General features: G+C 44.4%; 1 protein-coding gene across 2 annotated transcripts in view; it reads left to right on the top strand.

Moving 5' to 3' along the window:
• The window catches only part of MYLK4 (myosin light chain kinase family member 4), a 159,728-nt gene that overhangs the window by 45,106 nt on the left and 92,580 nt on the right, over positions 1 to 22,042 (top strand). Inside the window, exon 1 of one of the 2 annotated variants that reach the window (XM_075585826.1) lies at positions 20,809 to 21,080. The exons of the other annotated variant lie outside the window; for it this stretch is intronic. Coding sequence (XP_075441941.1) covers positions 20,940 to 21,080 — 141 coding nt within the window. The 5' untranslated portion in view covers positions 20,809 to 20,939. Of the gene's footprint in view, positions 1 to 20,808; positions 21,081 to 22,042 lie in introns of those variants that run through there. 2 annotated transcript variants of the gene reach the window in all.

Raw genomic sequence — 22,042 nt, 5'->3', positions numbered from 1 at the left:
AAAATAAAGCAGGCAGAAGCCTGAGTTAAGCAGCATAATACTTTGCATGATCCTGTTTGTTGTATAATTAACCCTAGAAGACTGTGTCGGGAAGAACCCAGACAGACGTCAGCGCTACAAAAGGGGGGCGTTTGTCACAATATATATTATTTTTTTAACGTGGCAGTTTGAAAGAAAAAACTACAGACTTTATGGTTATGTATCTACTGTAGCTTAAAAAAGGACTGGTTTGCTTTTAAATTGACACGAGTATCATTTCATGGCAAATAGTTTAATGTATTAGAAACATATAAAAATAATGATTGCTGGAGCCGCATGCACCGCACGGAACTGCATGGATGCTCTTCAGTGCAGCTCCGCACCCAGGAGAGTACTGTATACTGGGATAAGGCAGTTTAAGCTCAAGGAGAAACGTTACCTCGATGAACACATAATGTCCATAGTGTATAGCTGTAATGGGTTAGCTGAGATGCATAATAATACACACTCCTATTGGAATATAATAATTCTGCATATTTGCTTGTGTATCCCCGGTCCCCCTGACTTCCCTGATCCTCCGGTTCCCCTCCTCTTGCCTCCGTGGTCGGGGGAAGTGTGCAGGGGGCAGCTGGTGAGGCGGGCCGGTCGCCGGGATCTCGCGGTGTAACTGGCTTGCTGGGCGGCCGCCATATTAGATGTGCACGCATGAGGACTCAGGAGGTGGCCATTATACAGATCTATGGTGAACTACAGTTCTTAGCAGCATTGGGGCTGCTGACCACATGACGCCAGGGAGCCAATCGCGGGGCCGGATTTCCCTGCACAGAGATAGATACATTTTGCGCATTGTAAGGAGCACGGCAGTCGGAAGAGGGACAGCAAAAGGTCAGGTAGTGTCCAGGGAGTGGTACTCCTCTGGGCTATGCCAGACGGTGTCCGCCAGGCCACAGTTAAGCCCCGACTCACTAGAAGAGCAGTGATTGTTTTAGGGACAGGTCCTTAGGCAGGGACTCTGCCCCATTAGCTATTTGGTAGTCAGGGATACAGTGCTACGCAGCGCAGCCTTGCAAGGTGGGTTCTGGGACCAGAACACCACAAAAGACACAGAGACTATACAGAGGGTGATATTATCCACGCCGGAATTCACCCCACGTGGTGGCGGATGACGACGTTGGACCGGACGGTTTCCCTATGTATTCTAGATATCATTCTACAAGTTCACCAACACTGTACAACACACCGCTGATCACGCTTAAGGGGTGGGGGTATCACTTGGGGACACTTACGTGGTAGTGGCCAAGGGCCTCGGACAGTATGGCGGACATGGCGTGGGGAAACGGTGGTGGGTTGCACCCTGCGAGGTGCATTGGCTAGTTGCACCTCTAGAGGGAAAGGGGCATTTCGTATTGTTAACCCTGTTACAGTATAGGACAACTTGCATATCAATATTAGTAAAGGTTATATGCTGTGTAGTATTATTATTATTTGTTCCTGCACAGGGTTATCCCTAACAATATAGGGAAGGAAAGTATATCGGCCGCTCATGCGCAATTGAGCTATGGTGTATAGCAATGGATCTGTAATGCCTCCAGGCATGGCAACAATCAAAAGGAGATGCAGTGAAGCAGCAAAAAGATTGGTGGGACAGCAAGCCCTTAGAACATGAAAAACTCAACGGGTTTGTTGACAAAATAAAAACAAACGGTGAGTTTTTCATGTTCTAAGGGCTTACTGTCCCACCAATCTTTTTGCTGCTTCTCCGCACCCAGGAGGCCTACTTTGCTGTTTAAATGCTATTTTAATGGTGTTCTGTAAATAGGAACCTACAGGTGTTCTGTAAATGTTCTGTAAATAGGAACCTACAGCTATGTTAGCGTAGGTGCCCAAGCCTTTGACTATGTCGCCAAAATGGAAGAAACAAACATACAGGGGCGTTCAAGACTTCTTTTAAAAAAGGTTGTGTCACAGGAGACCAGGTTATTTAAACCTTTTTACCAGGATCATTCATTGAGCAAAACAAGGTAGAGAAATAAATTGTAGTTTATTCGGCTTAAATCCGCATACATACAATGGAACACAAAATACATACAAAAAGACACACTTACTGGGGGTTTGGGGTCAAAAACTAGACTTTCCTAGGTGCAGGGCACTCTATTGAGAGAGTTTTACCCTGACCGAGACTTAGCCCGGAATCTCCTGGAACTGAAATTGGCATGAAATCCCAGCCGCGACCGCTACGTTCGTTTCTCAGAACTTGGTCCCAAAAGTAAGGACTTTTCAGGCTTAAAATCAAAGCCGGTTGCCTTGCTATTTCGAACAAAGCAACTTTGAAAAGCCCGCCCACGCTCTTTCGGCTCTGACTCAAGGGGAACACACAATCTGATTGGCTCATAGCTTCTTATAGCTTTCCTGCTCCAGCTGAAACATAGAGGCAGAACTCAACAATCAATTAGCGCGTGGGAACTTTCTCAAGCAGCCAATTTGAGCCAAGTCGATAGAAAAGCCGGATTAGCTGGAAATTCAAAATAGCCAAGAGACATGTGCAAGCCTGCCACATCTCCCTCCTGCTATCCCAATGCCACCCGCTGGGCAGGCGCCCCTAGGTCTAACAGAACAAGTGGCATCCCGGAGGACTGCCATTTATCTCCGGGCCTAGTACTCAGCCTTTCCCCGCTAACCAAGTGCCATTCACACCTCTTGGCATCCTCTGGCTGCTTTGAACTCTGATGTCAAGCAGACATACTGTACCAGCGCCTATGGGTTTGCACAGGCTGCCTGTTTGGAGATGGGTTCCAAATGTTTAAACATTAAAAATACATTTTAATAAACTCTGAGTCTGGGGGAACCCCTCCAGCAATGAGGACTTTAGATGAAGATCTTGGGGTTGAAAACTAGGAGTCTGGGAGACACTGTATGGCCCCAGTGCAACTCACCCTGGTACCTGAAAATAGTGTGAGTAAGCCGGGGAAATTTGTACCCAGACCTGTAATCAAAATGACTTGCGTTTCACCCCAAAAACCCCACCTAAGTCTTAGACTCCCAAAGTTTGGAGTCTCTAGGGTACAGGGAACAGAAAAGGGAAAAATGTCTCTTTATTTCTGTCTGCCTTATTTCCCCACACACTTTCCCTTTGACTCAGTTTGGACTCTCAGAGTCCCCGCAACCTTATGTATGGCTGGGCACCCACAAACGGAGATATGCTGAAGCAGGGCAGCCTAGTGGTGAGTCGTGGTTGCGTTTTCAAGTGGAAGTATTACCGGGACAATGTGCCTACATGTATCCGAGAATCAAGCATGATCAAGAATTTAAAAGTAAGCTGACAGAGGCTTTGCATGACCTGATCAAGGGTTACAAGGAATGGACATTTAGTGCTAAATTGGAGTCCATGGAAAAGATGGTAAAAGAAAGCTATTTGTGGAAACACTCGTCGACTGTCGCCATACAGTCTGCCTACAAAGAAAGGATCGCCCGATGCAGGGGAAAACTCATGACCAAGTGGTCTGAAGAAAGACTGTACTTGGAAAAAGTCGTCCTCGAGCGACTGAGGAGTGCTGAACTCTGTGAGGATTGGACCTCAGTGTGGCGAGGAAAGGGTTAACCAGGCTTATAATAAAGGTCAAGCCCACTTGGTTACCCCTGACCCGTGTTTTGGGGTCCTAGAGTGTCAGCTCTTGGGCCCGAGCATTGTGTATGCATCACTGTGACTGTGTGCAAAATATGAGACAACTGACATTTTTCTGCTTTCCACTATCCAGAGGTGCTGGCACCGGGAGATTTTCAGGAGGTAAGTTTCAGGGTGGGTTTGCCGGAGAAAGTTGTTACAGATCTTGGTTAGGTAACGTGGTTCCCAAGTTATGAGTTACCCCAGAAATGTATCTGGGAATCAAGTGAGATTCTCGGATACATGGAAGCCCAGTTCTTTAGGCAGACCCCCATCCTGAAAACGTTCTTGCAACTTACCCCTAGGATGTCCTGCTTCAGCATAATCCAGGAAAAGGTAATATGAGGCACAGGGTTGCCTGGTATAGAGGAAGTTTGTTTTATTAAATTAGGGTTCAGGGGGGAAATCATATAATGTGTATTTGTCCAAGAGATGTTCAACCTTATGTTGACACGTAGGGTGTGTAAGCCTGGGCTTTGAAATGCTTAGCAGGATTCGAAGGTGTTAACCTCTTGTTAGCAGGAAAGACCAAATAATTTGTTAGCCCTTCCATGCTCATTGAAGCCCCAATATCCTTAGCTCAAAAGGATCCCTTTGGCCTAGCTAGACTGAGCGGCATTCAGGAAGAAAACAGGATGGCATATGCTAAGTGGCAAGTGGCCAGTGGGGGGAATTTACCTTTGAGAAAGGCCCTTTGTGGTCGAAACGTCAGATCATTGGCTGAATACATTTTCTAAGCAGAAATCCGCAGTGCTCAGGTTTTTTCCTTTCATATGATATTGGGAGTGCCTAACAGAGATTCCTGAACCAGAAGCACCGGTATTTATTGATAATTCTTCCTTTTTTGGGGGGGAGTGCAGCATTATCCTTAAAACTGCAGTGGGGGGAAGATGACAGTTTTGTTGCACATGGTCAGTCACTGTTCTGAAGCTTCTGCCAGGCTACCTTTGGTACTGGCGGAGCATGCCCATTGGCCAGGGATAAAATTCCCATGCAGTGATTCGCTGCAGACTGACAGGATGTACTTTTGGCGGTTTTTAAAAAGTCATCCAGTCAGTCAGAGAGTTAGATTCATCAGTTCCATCAGATCCATCTAAGTTTTTCATGAGTTCCATCAGTTCCATCTTGTGTGATTCACCTGAGATTCAGTCCCATTTGAGGATTTCCAGCTCTGAGTAAATCGCCTAAATTTCTCAGAGGCTAAGTGACCAGAATTCAACAGCAAGAGGCCACAGGAAGGAAAAGTGGCCGGCAATTATTTTGCTGTGTGTTTGCAACTAGAAAAGATTTGTTTTGTTACCCCAGTTTCCAAAGCAAGTGTGTCTTTTTCCTGTAATTTGTGTAACATAGTTGTGTACGTTCGTTATGTGAATAAACGCAATTTATTTTTATCTCTCTGCTTTTCTCAATCAATGAACCCGGTAATTAAAAGTCTTATGAGCTTGGTCTACCGTGACACTCAGCCCTGCCCCCGTGATGCATCCCGTGATGGGATGGGTGATACACCTCACTCTGTGGTTCTGCACAGGAGTCGTGCTGTCAGTCGGGGGGACACCTCACGGATTGGTCTTAGGCCCCGCCCCATGACATCGCAGGTGATCCTTCTCGCGTGAGCGCCACATTCCTACTACCGGGACCGCCCCCGCACCGCATCCCGTGATGCAACAGAGGGTGCTCCTGTTCACACTCCCCGCCAGCGCTGCATCCCCAGGGACATGCGAGGGGTTAACAACATCAATTACTCCACACCAGCGGTGCACTCCACCCCTGCCTATCACTGGACAACCTATCTGTAATTATTCATGACTCATTGCCTGCAAGCCTTCCCATTGACTCCCTGCTCCTTATATGCTCAGCCAGCCCTGAGGCAAATTGGCTGAGCATAAACTTCTGTTTATGTTTCGAAGTGCTTGCCTCAAGCATCCTGCTTCCCTGCTTTTGCTCTTGCATTCTGCCTTGATTTCTGTTACCTTCAGCTTGTACACGGACCGCTGCCTTCTTTGACCACTGACTTCAGCTTGTATTTGGACTCTCACCTTCTCTACTCCTGGACCCTGGCTATGCACAACGACCATCCGACTTCTCCAATCCTATACCACGGTGAGTATCACGACTATCCTGACCTCTCCTACCCTGACAGCTACACGACCTTCATTCTGCACTCTGGACGCAGTGACACGGTTGTAGGTCAGTGTATATCACTATACCCACCTCAGCCTCGTGGTCCCGTCCTGTTTGTGGTGAGCGCTCGTTACAATCTCAAGCACCTTCTGGAGGAGACACTAATAACCTGGAGGAAGGGCTTCCATCCCAGTGGGATTGAGGGTTCTCGTTCTCCATCCACTCTCATTCGAGCCGCAAGGATATATCTAGTGAGAGTGGAAGTATGGGCTTTGGCCGTGTTAAGCCCGAGCTTCCATAAACAGGGGAGGTATGTAACCGGGACTTATCACTGTTGAGAGAAACTGCCTCTAAATCCACAGGCAATCAACCAGACTCCACCTGGTTGATTATGCCTCTGAGAAAAGCCTGATTTGAGAAACAGGAGAGAGATTCCTTATCTCACATTTGGGCTGACATAGTGATCCCTTTGCCTCATTCTCCTTTCCGAGATATGCTGAAGCAGGGCAGCATAGTGGTGAGTCGTGGTTGCGTTTTCAAGTGGAAGTATTGCCGGACAATGTATGATTCCCGCATGATTCAAGCATGATTCCCGGACACATTTATTGTGGAACCGTTAACTCTGGACCCCAACCTCCTAGGCACATTCGACAACGGTTCCTCCGCTAAAAAACCCTTGAAACGCATACCCTAGCAATCCCTGCTTGATGACATGCCCAGAAAGGGAAAAACACAAAAAATTGTTTTTTATACATACAGTACAAATCAATAATACAATGTTACTGGGCCCAAGAGCTAACTCTCTTGGACCCTTATACATGGAGCAGGGGAACCAAAATGGGCTTGGCCTTTATTATGTAGCCTAGTTACCCCGTCCCGTCACAGGTAGGAAACCGTGAGGTCCTACCAAGGTGGTGCTCCCCACTCCACATGGTCACAGAGACTCTGAGTTAGACACAGCCATCCAGCTATGCACCAAGTGGGTCATGGATAACCTATATACCAACCTCAAGAATGCTTTTCAGCAGAGGTCTAGGAAGCAGTCATGGACTTTAGGGGTGACCTGGACCCCTATGTTCAAAAGAGGACCAATAATCTGGAGAATCAAATGGTTGAAGTGTCCACAACGCAGGAAGACTTCGTCCAGGAGCTAATATGCATGAAAACTAAGCTCAGTGAATTGAGGAAAATCAAGAGGGACAGGTCCCATAGAAACAATGTATGTATATATATATATATATATATATATATATATATATATATATGTATATATATATATATATATATATGTATACAGTGGTTGACAAATCACCAAAAAATCTACTCGCCACACAAAAAAATCTACTCGCCACCTAGTACCAAACGTGTGCTGCTTGGCCCAATATTTACTCGCCCGGGGGTTAAATCCACTCGCCCGGGGCGAGCAAATGTATAGGTTTGTCGAACACTGTATATATATATATATATATATATATATATATATACAACCCTGAGGAAGGTTCCGTTTGCTGAACCGAAACGTTGGTTTTGGAGTGTCTATTTCTTCAATACATCTTTTTGAAGTTTATCCCCTGTGTGCTGTCTCTCCTTGCTGGACTACAATCTGGTAATTGCCTCTATTATTTTCTATGGGACTAGCATCTGGATTCTTTACAGTCTAAGTGTGTGCCAGCTGCTGTGACAATATATATATATATATATATATATATATATATATATATATATATATATAGTGGAGAGAAATTACAAGAGCACAAAAACACACTTCACATCTCAAAAAATAACCATTAAAAAAGTGAAATTGTGTAAATAAACATGTATATATTCCACTTACTTTATGTAAGTGAGAAAACAGGCTCAGTCAGGGAAAAGCACATCAGATCTACAACATTTCTGTGTACCTGTATACTTTCCTCAATAGGAAAGATAAAGGAAAAAAGAAAGTAATGTATTTGGAGTAAGTAAAATGCAACTCACAAACAAACAATGTTCAGAGGCTCTGAGGGATAATCTCTGAAGATGCTCACGATTAAAGTGATACAGATATACAGATATTTTGTGGATCAGAAATGCTTTCCCCTGACTGAGCCTGTTTTCTCACTTACTTTATGTAAGTGGAATATATACCTGTTTTTGCGCTCTTGTATTTTCACTCCGTTTTTTCTTGACACAAGTGGAAATCTTGTCTTTTCTAGGAGCTGCATCACCTTCACTTTTGAAAATATTACTTATTTAATTATTCACTTATTTTATACTGGTAGTTAATTTGCACTTGTTTTCACCCCACCACAGACACTTTATGTATGTGGGGTGTCTGAAACAGTTATCTAGCTGAATACTTACCGCATTTGTTCCTCATGCTATGCCCTGACATGCCCGGACTGCGGCTTCTCCAATGATACTCAACTCAAACATCCCAAGGGATATCTTCCTACTCCTCAACTATTTTGATGCTAAGGAGACCAATCATGTCAGCGGACAGAAACCATTTGGTGATCGAACTAGCCGGATCTAACTTTTCTCCAACCTCTCCCCAATGACATTGCAGAGGTGCAGGAACCTTAAGGTCCTGTGTGATAATAATGTGCAAGATAAGTTGGGGATTCCCTTTTCGTCTTATCGCATTGAGGGAGGACCAGTAGATCTTCAGCAATAATGCTTCAGATTCCATCGATTTCTGGAGCGAAAGAGCATTTGATCGAGAGCAGCTGCTGGATCTCTGGGGGAAACCTCGGGCTCAACAAAGAAGGTCTTCTCGTGGTCCAGGGTGGGCTCCAGATGAGGTTCACCACTGTGGAGATCCGCCCCAACCTAACACTGCAAATATCCGGAGCCTGAGGCTCCTTTATGGTAAATTGCGTCCCGATGGCTGAGATCCGCTCACTGGTGGATGTTGGATGCTGCTCCTTACCTTGTCTGGTAGGATTATCTAGTTTGCATTTTGGCCTGGTCAAGGCTTACTAAACTGAACTATATTGATAAAGGAAAAGAGGATGGGTGCACCAGTTTCCCAAAAATCTTTATATTCATCCAAAAATGGAAAAAAATAGCAGTATAAAAAAGATTAAAAAATGCACATATACGTACATATACACCAACTTCCATGTGCTATGGAAGAAATCCAGAACAATGCAGGATACGGACCAGCCTGCTAAACTGTCTTGTGCTCATTATTAAGTTTAAGCATAATGTCTAACATTTAGCCACAACTTTTCTATTGAGTCATCACTAGTTAAATTTCAGTGCAAGCTATCAATGCTGGATTTCCTAGTTAATATCTATGTTTTGATGGGTTCCAGTTGGGCCTTCAATGTAATTGTTGATATTATCCACCGTTCTGTCATTATTCATATCATCCTTACACAGGCTGTTTCAGTTACAAAACAAGTCTATATATCTTTGTTTCCCTCCCGTCCGGTCCCTCCTGTTAGGGTATTGGCGGGTAGGTACTCTGGGTCAGCTACAACCTCTACTTAGCTTTGAAGAAAGGTAGTCTTACCCACTACTATAATGGGATACATTCCTTGACACAACCTCTGGCCTATGCCCTGCTGTTTCAAGAATGTCTCAGATCCCTGTGACATTTGTTGCTGGGCCAACTAATATATTTGGGGATGTCTCAAATGCCATACACGCAGTATAGAAATTATACGCTCAGTTAACACCTATATTTTTAGCAGAGCTGGTGTTGTCTCTGCTTGGCAAACTCATCTAAGTTATCTGCTAATATATATGGCAGGTCCCCTCTTCCTCTCAGTCTTATCATTAACATCAAGCCTAAAACATTTTGGATCAGGTCATGTTATATATATAATTGAACCTAAAGCTTTTTAAGTCAGCTCGCTGGTGTTCTCATCTGGTAGGACATAAAAGATGAACATGCTTCCCTCCCCGATGTTAATGTTACATTTGTGCACCATGCTTTAAGTACCTTCTCCCCATCTGCAGCAAGTGTTTCTAGCTAACTCAATATTAAAATGGAAAAGATTTCTTATAATGATCTTATTTTTACTGCTTGGGTGGTCGTTCGAGAGGGCCACTCTGTTGGCGGGAGAGTTGTGCTGCTCTCTCCTACAGTTGTACATGGTTGCCGATCGATTACTAGCGGCCTCTTTAGAGTACCTTACTTATTGAATAATGATTGGTTCTCGTTTTAAACTGTATTAGTCAAATAACCTGCTTGCAACACCCAAGGTGCGATGGTGTTGCGTTTTTGTGCCACCTATTTTTCTTGGTACCATACCTGTTTTGATGGTTGTCATGCTAACAGGTACTTCCTTTTTTTTTTCATGTCACTTTCTTCTCAACTATTTACTCCCAATTTTTTGTATTCCCTACCACTGCAGCTCGTAGTCCTCTTATATGATAGACTGCTGTATGTCATTATGCTGGTCCTTCGGTGGCCTGAGTGTGAGCTCTAAATGATATCTAGATGTCTTCATTAAAAAAAGAAAACTCTCACAATGTGAAATGGTTTTAATATACCGGCAAACATAAACTAGCCTTTACTAACTACAAGAGGGAGGTAGCTGACATAATATTCTTCCAGGAAACTCTTTTCAGTGAATGTTTATTTCCCACATTCTTCCATAAACTATTCCCACACGGATATCTCTCTTCCATTTCAGTTAGAATATTTGAAATGCCGATTTTCATTAATACGACCATTTCTTTCAAGCCTGATCTTGCCAGGACGGATAAGTATGGCAGATATATTTGTTTGGTTGGCATACTTGGAGTTGCAGGTCATGTTGGTCAAAGTCTGTACTCCAAACTCCTCCAGATGCCCTTTTAATGAAAATATTTTCTCATAATTTATGGATATTACTAAGGCCTCCTCATAGTACAGGGTGACTTTAATTTGGTCATAAATAAAAAACCGTATAGATCTTGCTCCTGTGGTAACACGTCAAATCTATATACCCCAAAAGAGTCTAAAGTACTCTTATATTAAGGTACTACAGCTGGTGGCTATTTAGAGAAGCCTCGATACCTCGGCCAGAGACTATTCTTTTTTTTCAGCTCCACATAACTCATATTCACGCATTGATTTCTTCCTTGTGGATACATACATATCAGAAATTGCAGATGGGCATCTCTAGCACCAGCTGGTCAGATCATGCAATGATGGACATTGTGATCCCTAACCTAGCCCCCCATGTACTGCTAGGTTGTTGCATTTGAATTAATCTCTATTATGCGGTCCAGATGTGTTGTTCCAGCTGGAGGATGTACTTAGAGTCTTCTTTGATTTCAACTGCACACAGTACCTTACCTATTTGACCATTTTGGAAGCACATAAAGCTTTTATCAGAGGCTGATTTATTAAGATTGCCTCTCACAGGAATAAATCCAGACTGAAGTGTGTTGAGGAACTGGACTTCCCAAAAGTTCTATGAAAGAGACAACAAAGCCCATTCCATGCTAGCCAGAAAACATAGAAACACTTTTAATATCCATGCTATACGATTGGTTGATGGTTCCTCGACGCATCATCCCATTCAGATCACAAATCAATTTCATACATTCTATCAAAATCAGTACAGTGGGGAAAAAAGTTGATCCCACAAAACATGCTTAATCAAAATTGTACTCCCGAAGTTACTTAAGTTCCTTACAACTTCCTGAGTTAAATCCAGACCAAAGATCAAAACTTAATGAACTTATTTCTTGCAAAGAGGTAGTCGTGGCTATTAAAGAATTAAAAAATTCAAAGTCCCCAAGCCCTGGTGGCTTCTCCAACACCTACTAAAAATTTGCCAGTGTCCCGATTCCTCACCTTACAGCTTTATTTAATAAATTCTTGGATGGGGCCTTAGTTCCTAAAGCTATGGCCACAGCCAACATTGTGCTGCTCCTGAAGAAAGGTAAAGATCCTACCAATTGTGCCAGTTATCACCCAATTGTCCTAATTAACATGTACATTAAGCTCTATGCTAAGATCCTGGCCAATTGTCTGAATGTGCTTATGCCATTTTCTGTACAGCATGATTAGGTTAGCTTTATCCCGTCCAGGCAAGCCCCAGACAATGTTCGGAAGACTGTGGATCTCATCCACAAAGCTACAGTAACTCGCTAAGGTCCCCTATATGCTGTTTTTCAATGACCCAGGAAAAGTTTTTAATGGTCCTGATTCTGAATACCTATTTACTGTATCAACATGTATGGGTTTCTCTGGGAAATGTCTTAGACTAGGTTCTTTATCATACTCCATGTGCCCAGGTCAAATGCTCAAGGCTTATCTCTGACCAGATACATATTGCTAATGGTACAAAGGCAGGGGGTCTCCTCTCTCTCTTCTCCTATTTGCTCTGTCTATTGAAGATTTTGCAGCATCAATTTGGTTGAACTTCAATGTTTCAGGCATTCAGGGAGGGAAATCATACAGATTTGATTCCCTATCTTAAAATCAATCTCACTAAAACATTCCAATCTCTCTACAAGTTGATCTCTGTGGAATTGAAGAACGAGCTGAAGAGAGTTCTAGAAGTGTGGGGGAAATAGTGCATTTCTTGGATAAACATTATAGCCTCAGTCAAGATGAACCATTTGCCCAGATGATTGTATCTTATCTGCATGCTTCACATCACAGAGATTTGAAGGAATTACACATTTGTATCTCTCAATTTATTTGGGGAGATTAAAGGCCTAGAGTCAAAAGTGCTTCTTCAGAAACCTACTATGATGGGCTGATTAGCTATTATCTACAGAGTTACCTACAGGCTTCCCAAGTAGGCCAAATACTCTTGTAGAGTGGCAAAAGGAATTCAAGGGGTTGGTGGGGGTGTGGGGGGGGGGGGTGAAATCAAGAATGATGCATGTGCTCTAGATAAAGACACTCACTCTCACTATGTGATCACCTAAAATCTAAATTCAATCTTTCCTCCAGCAATTCCGGTATGATTCTACTCTTCTGTAATCCCAAATTTATTCCGGGGTTGGAAGACTAAAGTTTTGTAGCTTGGAAAAAAGGAGGTATCAGCAGAGTTAGGAATTTGATCTCAGGAGATCATATTAAAAACTTTGCTGATTTAAAGACAAAAGGTCTTCCTCCCTCAGAGCTCTTCGTATTCCCAGAGTTAAAAAAAAAAAGCGTTATGTCAATACACTGAGCTTCCTCCCCTGCAACCACAACTCACTTTGAGAATATTTTTAACTCCAGGTATCTTGAGAAAGGGCTAATTTCCACGATTTATCAACTACCAAATGTTAAAAAAAAAGACACTGGGTGAAGGGTGCTACAGGAAAATCCTTAAATGTGCTCGAGCAGAGGTGGCCAACTCCAATTCTCAAGAGCCACCAACAGGCCAGGTAGGTAGATCCTTAAAACCTATTGGTGGCCCTTGACTACTGGAGTTGGCCAGCCCTGTGCTAGAGTGTTCAGAGCTAACCATTGTTAACTCATAGCATCAGAGAGACCCAGAAAAACTCCAAGTCAGGGATAAAAAAATATACGTATTTCTTTATTATAGCCACTCTACAGGGCGCCGCAATCTTGCACAGGTTCGTGCATGCGCAGTAGGTACTGCGGCAGCCATTACAAAGTTGCGCGTGCGCAGTCTGCTAGACGCACGCGGCCGACCATAGAGAAGACTCCACAAGGGACTACAACTCCCAGCAGCCCCAGGGGCTGAGACTCACATGCAGCCAGATAGCCAATAGGGCTCTAGGTTTCCCTGCTGAAAGGATATAGCCATTAGACAGAGCCCACGCTAGTTAGTTGGAGCTGGGACACAGATATGGGAGGGTGTATGTGTGCAGAGGTCTGTGACCCTCTGCACTAGGCCAGAGACCCCCTAGGCCCCAGCTAGGCCCCAAATCACATCTCAAGATTGTGGCTGCTACAGGGACAGGCCCTTAGGTAGGGACCCTGCCCCATTAGCTGTTTGATCGTTCAGGGACACAGCTGCAACGCTGCGCAGCCCTGATACTCGTGGTCTGGGACCAGACCATCCTGTCAAGACTAGAGACTATCTTCGTGTGGGACACACCAACGGGATACCACCCAACGCGGAGGCAGACTCGTCGCAGATGACATCGCTGGATCGGCGGATCCATTTTGTCTTCCCATTGGCGCGCCCGGGTGCTGGAGCACCCGGCAGGTACCTATACAGAAAGTGCACCAACTGTTCTTACACTTTATATAGTGGGCCACGAGGTCACACACATTGGGGTGGAAGGGGTTATATCCTCGTGGACATCTGGGTGGTTGGGTGCCCGAGGGCCCCATCAGATACTGTGGACATGGTGTGGGTTACATGGTAGTGGGTCCCTGCCCTGCGTGGCTGGAGGATTAGCTGTAACCAGTAGTATTATTGTTATCATTGTTTGGCATTTCATATATGTTTATGGTAAAGCTACATTGTTCTGTTGCAGCAGTGTGTGTGTTGTACATATATGGTCCTGCATGGGGCTATCCCGCATAGTTGGGATCCCGCGCAGGTGGAGGCGCTGTTACATAACGAATCAGGCTCCCCGTGGCGGATATTCAGGTCTCTTGCGAGTGTCAAGTAAAGCACCACACACATCGTAGATGCCTTATCTCCCAGGGGGTAGGGGAAAGTGCGCTACACTTATATACCCCTAATTTACCCCATGTGATAGGCATCAACCAATCCTGGAATCATGCCTAAAAAATATTGCAATACAAAAAAACTTAATACAAATTTCCAAATTGAACAAAAATATAAACACTTCTTAAAAGAGGCTGTTACAAATAACACTCCACTCACAAAAGACTTTGTAAATTTATTTCCCTATTCAAAGCTCTCTTGGTTCCAATGACTGTTGTACAATAAGCTTCCCTCTATAATAGTCATTTTAATCTGTCTCCCCCTCTGGGGCCTATCTTCACTGGCTCAATCACTGTAAATGATAAAAAGGTTTTAACCCCTATATGTTTATCCCCTACTCGTGCTGCTGGAGCGTACAGTTTTTCTTATCAACTTCATGTATCCATCCGCTCATACATTTGTCGTTCAAATCAGCGTATAGTATGTCCTATATATTTCATACCACACTTGCAATTGACTTAATAAACTACATATTTTGATCAACAATTAACAAAAGAATTAATAGAAAATGTTTGTGTCTTGAATACATTAGTGAAACAAGAGGTCTGGTTGAATAAATCTGCACATAGTACAAGTACCACAATGTAAACATCCCTTTATCTTTTGTGACAGAAAAGTGATATCCTCTGGTATTTTCCCATCCTTCTCCAAAAAGGAGTTTACTGTACACACATCTCTTACATTTTTACTTCCACTTTGGGGCATTTGGTAATATATCACTCATACTTCTAAATGTTGACTTCAATATCAAATGTCTGTCTGTTCATGCTGAAGTGGAAGGCAGAGTTAGGCGACTCTCTAGAAATAGATGAGTGGTCCAACATATGTGAAGCTGCGGCCACAACTCTATATGACCGGTCATAAAAGAAAATGCATATAAGCAGCGGTTTAGATGTGTGAGGAATTGGGGAACACGTCCCTTGCGGCGTGTTCCCTCCTCTCTTACCAAAAGTACTGCAGCTGCCGCTGCCTCCGCTCCCCTTCCCGCTCCTTTTACAACTCATCACGGAACTTGGCTCCGCCCCCTCGGACACGCCACGCCTCGTGCACGCGTGACGTCGGGCAAATATCCCCAGCTGCGCGTCAAGCCCTAATGAGACTCTTGTCCCCTGAACCTATCCTAGCCTCCGCTGGGGCCGCGCCCCCACTCCGCCTTCTTTGCCATTGGCTTCCTGTTGCTTAAATATCCTGCCAGTGCTCAGATGCATTGCTGATCATAACTAAGTGTAGCCTTGTGCGGATCCTCTGTTGTGTCTAGCCTTGCTTTGCCTTGTCCTAGTCTCTCCACAGTTTGACCCTTCGTGTACCAAACCCGGCTTGCCTCTACTACGTCTACCTCTCCACTCCACGACCCAGGCTCACGGACTCCTACTACTCTGTCTTCTCCACTCCAGACCTTAGGCTTACAGACTTTAACTATGCAGCTCTCTATCACCCAGGACCCGGCAAGTATATTGGATTAACCCTCTCTCTCTCCTGCCCAGACCCGGCTATGTGAACAATTCGCCTTCTAGGCACGCCCCCTTTCCACCTTAGTACTGGGGTCTGGTCTAGTTTGTGAGCTCGCGCAAGCGTTACAGTATGCTCAGCCCATCAAACATAGACCCCCTGAGGTGGGCCAAGCCTTGGCCGCAATCTCTGAGCATTTCCAGTATCTGAATAAACAAGTCCCCGATTTAACCCAGAAGTTATCCCAGGTCTCGCTTCTACAGTCTCAGTCCAGGCTTATCAGACCAGCAACCTTAACTGCTTCTCCCACAGAGGGAACTATACCTCTGGAACCACGGCTTCCTACGCCTAACAGATATGCAGGTGAACCTCTTGGATGCAGAGGTTTTCTTAATCAATGCGATATCCAGTTTGAATGAACCCCTTCTCGCTTTTCTTCAGATAGATCGAAAGTAGCCTATATTATTTCTCTGCTGACCGGTAACACTCTGGCGTGGGCTTCCCCCATCTGGGAATTAAGACCTGAGCTTACACAGAACTTTGATAGTTTCAAGAAAGAATTCCAACAGGTCTTTGACACCCCAGGCCGTAAGGTCACTGCTGCCTCATCTCTTTTTCTTATCACTCAGGGTCACAGAACGGTCGCGAGATACGCTCTAGAATTTTGGACCATAGCTGTGGAAACAGGTTGGAACAATGAGGCCTTGTATGCAGCTTTCTGGCAGGGTCTTTCCAGTTCTTTGAAGGATGAATTGGCCACCTGCGAAAGACCTACCGCCCTCGAGGATCTCATCTCTGCATGTATAAGGGTGGATCAACGACTCCAGGAGAGATTCAATGAACGCCATCGTACACGCTCCCTTCCGCCTATGTCTTCCTTTCCTGCTCTCTCTTCTTCCTACGCTCCTGTTCCAGAACCTTCGGAACCTATGCAGTTAGGCAGTCAGCAGTTATCCTCCATGGAGAAACAACGTCGAAGAGATGAAGGACTGTGTCTCTACTGTGGCTTGCCTGGACATTTGGCTCATCGTTGCCTGACACGTCCGGGAAACGCTAACACCCAATGAGGTATGAGGGGATCTCCTTGGGTACCATTTCTTCTCTCCCCTCTCCTAAGAAAGGACTACTGAAGAAAATTCTTATGCCTATTTTCCTTGATGGTACGGACTTCCATGTTGCTGCCTTCGCATTCATTGATTCCGGGTCTGAGGGAAACTTCGTGAATCAGGAATTCGCAGCCAAGCATGGGATTCCTTTGGTAAGGAAGTCGGTTCCCATCGGACTCGAGGCTATCAATGGTCGCCCGCTCCAACCCGCCTTTATCTTCTTAGAGGCCTCTACCCTCAATCTCTCTATGAAGGATGGTCATAAGGAGGAAATATCTCTGGATGTCATTCATTCTCCGTTTGTGCAGGTAATCCTGGGCCTCCCTTGGCTACAATTACACAACCCTCTGATAGATTGGACAGACAAACAACCCATACAATGGACTCCAGCCACGAAAGGTCCCTGTGCCACCACTACTCTCTCCCTTGCTGGTTTAAAGACTGCTGAATCTCTCAAAGGAACTCTCTCTGATGTCTATGCTGGATTCTTTGATGTCTTTGATAAGGTCCGATCTGAGATCCTTCCCCATCACCGTCCCTTTGACTGCCCTGTTGATTTTCTCCCAGGTGCCGTTCTCCCCAAAGTCAGATCCTTTCCCTTATCTGTTCCTGAGTCTAAGGCCATGTCTGAGTACATTCAGGAGAATTTAAAGAAAGGCTTTATAAGGCCGAGTCCATAGAAGGACAGGCCGCGCTGAGCCGTGCGGACGCTCCGCGCTGAGCCCCTGCATCCTCAATGAGGATGCCTTGAGAGAGGGCTCACGTGAGCGTCCGCAGGCGTGCTGAGGCGCTGGATTTTTCAGCCGGCAGCCAAGCTGTTTTTTAGAGTGCTGTCGGCTGAAAACAACCAATCAGCGCGGAGCAGCGTCAACATCATGGCGCTGTGACATCGGCGCCATGACATTGACGTCGGTGCGTCGTGGGCGATTGGCCCAGCGACATCACTGCCCCACCTCCCTCAGTCTCCTCCGCCTCTGATCGCACCCGCTGGCTCGCCTGCATGGGCATGAAATCGCGCAGATTTCAGCAGGTGAGCCTCAGCGTCAGCGCGGTCCAGCCCTGCTTCCCCTTTTATGGCCCCAGCCTAAGAAACTCCACCTCTCCTGCTGGGGCTGGTTTCTTCTTTGTGAAGAAGAAGGATGGCTCTCTCCACCCCTGCATCGATTACAGTGGCCTTAACAAGATCACTTTGAAAAATCGCTACCTGTTACCTATCATTTTGGAATTATTCGACCGTCTGCAAGGTGCTACCATTTTCTCTAAACTCGACCTCCGTGGAGCTTACAATCTCATACTGTACGTATAAGAGAGATGGATAAGTGGAAGACAAGCAAGTCAATCCTGTGTCGTTCCGCCTGGAACTACATCCTTCAATGAAACTACTGCCGGTATTCCAGGTTTCCCTCTTAAAACCGCTTAGACAAAGTTCCAGATTGTGCATTGGAAGGGCTTCAGCCCTGAGGAACGCTCCTGGATACCACACGACCAGATTCATGCTCCCGGCCTACTCAAATGGTTCCACGCCAGGTACCCAGACAAACCATTCTTGGATCATCCAGAGTCCGATCTTCAAGAAGGAGGGGAGTACTGTGAGGAATCGGGGAACCTTGCGGCGTGTTCCCTCCTCTCTTACCCAAAGTACCGCAGCTGCCGCTGCCTCCACTCCCCTTCACTTTGGTGCGCGCAACCCCGCTTCCATTACAGAGCACCCGCTCCTTTTACAACTCATCACGGAACTTGGCTCCGCCCCCTCGGACGCACCGTGCCTCCTCCACGCGCGGCGCTCACGCGTGATGTCGCGCAACAAACCCCAGCTGCGCATCAAGCCCTAATGAGCCTCTTGTCCTCCTGCACCTGTCCTGGCCTCCCCACGACCCAGGCTCACGGACTCCTACTACGCTGTCTTCTCCACTCCAGACCTTTGGCTTATGAACTTTAACTACACAGCTCTCTATAACCCAGGACCCCGGCAAGTATATTGGATTAACCCTCTCTCTCCTGCCCAGACTCGGCTACGTGAACAATCCGCCTTCTAGGCATGCCTCCGCTGCTGTGGGTGCATGGCACTGTCCTTCCCACCTCAGTACCGGGGTCTAGACTAGTTTGTGGGCTTGCGCAAGCGTTACAAGATGGCACCTTACTTCTCTTCTTCTGCATCTGAATAACGCCTCCATTCCCCCTCCCTGCTTTCGTGAATGCGGTCAAAACAGTTCTCGCTCTCATATTTGGTAGTCATGCCCAATTTTGGCTCCTATAATGGAGGCAGATTCTCACTCATTAATTCCCTGGTTGAACCTGCAGTATATCCAGACCCCAGGTTGGCCTTAATGGGTAGCCCCTCCCCCCCCCCCCCCTTCCCCACTGTTGTACCTAAACATTTTCTCAAATTAATGTTGCATGGTCTACTGACAAGTAGCTGTTGTATAGCCGCTTGCTGGCACAAACAATCAATTCCAGATCTGAATAGCATGAAGTGTAGAGTATGGGCTAACTATGGAAAGAATGACCACTTTTTTGCGAAAGAAGTCCCATACATTTTCCCTGGGGCCTTGTATAGCCATGGATGGTAGTGCTGGGCTAGATCCTCACCTAGCCTTGCTGTGATATTTCTCACGGCAGAGTTTTGAATCAACCCGTTATGTTTGCTGCCATTTGGTATGTGTCGAACCACATGGGAGGGTGCCACCCATTCCTTCCTTTCTTCCTCCCTCCCCCCGTTCTTTCTTTCCCTCTTCTTCCTTCACTCAGGTTACTAGATTTGATGCTTTCATTTATGTTACGGGATGTATTGTGTAGTGTATACTTGTTCCCCATTCCCCCTCCCTTTTTCTTTCTTCGTATCCTACAAATCCTATCAATAAATACACTGCTGAAAAATATAAAAATAATAATAATAATTACTGCTTTATTATTATAACTAACTGAATTTGTAACCTTGTATTATTTTTCTTAACTCTATGCCCAGGACATACTTGAAAACGAGAGGTAACTCTCAACGTATTACTTCCTGGTAAAACATTTTATAAATAAATAAATAAATTATGCACAATAATAAAACTCACTCAGTGTAATACATCTTTTTTTTTTAAAGTTAACCTGCTTTGAAAAAAATAAAAAATCAACTAGATCTGTAAGGTGCCGAAACAATCTGTGCGATGTAATCTACCTACAGTAGGTTATAAAAAGCTATGTGGATAGATATGAAATATTGTAAATCTGAGAATCTATTAGAAGTATTTTCCATGAGGCTACTCATCATACCAGGAACATGACCCTAGTTATATATGTTATATATGTTATAGCTACCAGGTTACATAAAACCTTCTACGTAATAGTGTGCACCAGTCACATGCTTTGAAACAAAGGCTTCTGGTCTACTCAGCTGCTATAAATAAAGGAGTTCATTATAATTCTGACCGAGATATGACCCTTAGAATACATACAGCAGGAGAGACACATTGGATATTATAGAAAGAGAGGCGAGCTCATAGTGGCTAACACGTGCAAGCCCTTTAATGCCCCGCGAAACAGACTTCAGAAAATGACAGATATTTATTGACGGCTTTGCCTCTATACAAACATTTGCTTTCTTCGGGGGGGAATACAGCCATAGCTTTGGAGATTTACTACCCCCTCAGGATACTGTATGCCCTCCAGCGTTTACATGGGAAAGGAGAAAGCACAGCCTGCGCTATTGATTGGCAACATGAGCCATGCACATACTGCTACTGCTGATGGTGCTCTGAGTTCCTGCACAGTCGACAAGTGCTAGAGTGTCAGAGTAAATATCTCTTAAGTCTTGCTTCACTCATCTTTTCTCCTTACCCCTTGCATCTGCTTCACGCTTGTCATCTAGTTGTCATATTATACCCTTTTAGGCACATTGAATTTGTTGATCTCTGTTACTGGATACAACCTGCCCCGTTACCATGCCTTCTGCAGCATGCTAGTTATTGCTGGGCTGGGTAACGTGTTGGAATACAGCTTTTCATATAACAAGAGACCAAATACTTTTTTTTTTTAAACTTTTACTTTTACTTTAGAAATAAAATGGATCTACCATTTAAGGGCAGAGTTTTCTGGATTGCAGAACACCTCTGCATTTTAGCCACATTACTTTGGCACAGGTTGTGGAATGTGCTGAGCCTTATTAAGCGGGACAGAAAGACGCCTGAACCTGGAGATGCACAGGTAGTGTTAATGCTTATGGATTACAATGTTGCAATGCATGGGTGTGATGATCATTATGTTCTTGGTTTCATTCATTTTGGCTAAAGTACTGTGTGTGTTCATTCATTGATACTGTGCGCTTGGGGCAAACTCAAAGTATATATGTATGTATATATTTATTTATACAGCACCCAAAGCTGTACTCAGCACTTTGCAAGGGAGGCAATACAGTATAAGGAATTGTAATACAATAAGTGCAGCGAACAGAATCAGACAATAGGAAAGGAAATTCCTGTCCCAGAGAGCTTACAATCTAAGTATATATCAAGTTTAAAAAATGAACCAAAGTCTAGAACAATTGACACAACTTTGCACATATTTTTTTTTTTACCAAAGAGTGACTATATAAAATCATGTCTCTCCATTTAGATTTTGTATAATAACTTGACCTAATTTTATTTTTTAATACCTTAATGTTTTGATACATTAATACAATAAGTAGCATGATTATTTATACGGGTAAAGGTAGACTTATCTGCATTTTTCAATAGCTTTCATTTTTCCAACATGTGCTTTATACGTGTTCTTTTGCACACCATGTATGAACACCACATGTCTTTTCTTCCAATTTCAGCTAAGTCTTACAACATAGAAAAAAACTGAGTTTGAATGCCTATAATGAACTACTGTAGTGTAATATCAACTCTAATGTAATAAAATGTATCAGGACTCAACAACTCGACTTGTTTTCTTAATAATTAAAATGTAATGGCAACATGATATATATATATATATATATATATATATATATATATATATATATATATATATATATATATATATATATATATATATATATATATATATATATAAGATAGAATCTGCAGCACACTCAAAATGAAAAGTTGTTTAATCCACGATATACATCAGGCAATCACAGAAACTCTAGCAGAGCGACGTACGTTTCTGACCACAAGGTCTTT

This window comes from Ascaphus truei, chromosome 2 (assembly GCF_040206685.1).
Source record: "Ascaphus truei isolate aAscTru1 chromosome 2, aAscTru1.hap1, whole genome shotgun sequence".
Lineage (NCBI taxonomy): Eukaryota > Metazoa > Chordata > Amphibia > Anura > Ascaphidae > Ascaphus > Ascaphus truei.
This window is presented reverse-complemented; position numbering and strand designations above follow the sequence as displayed.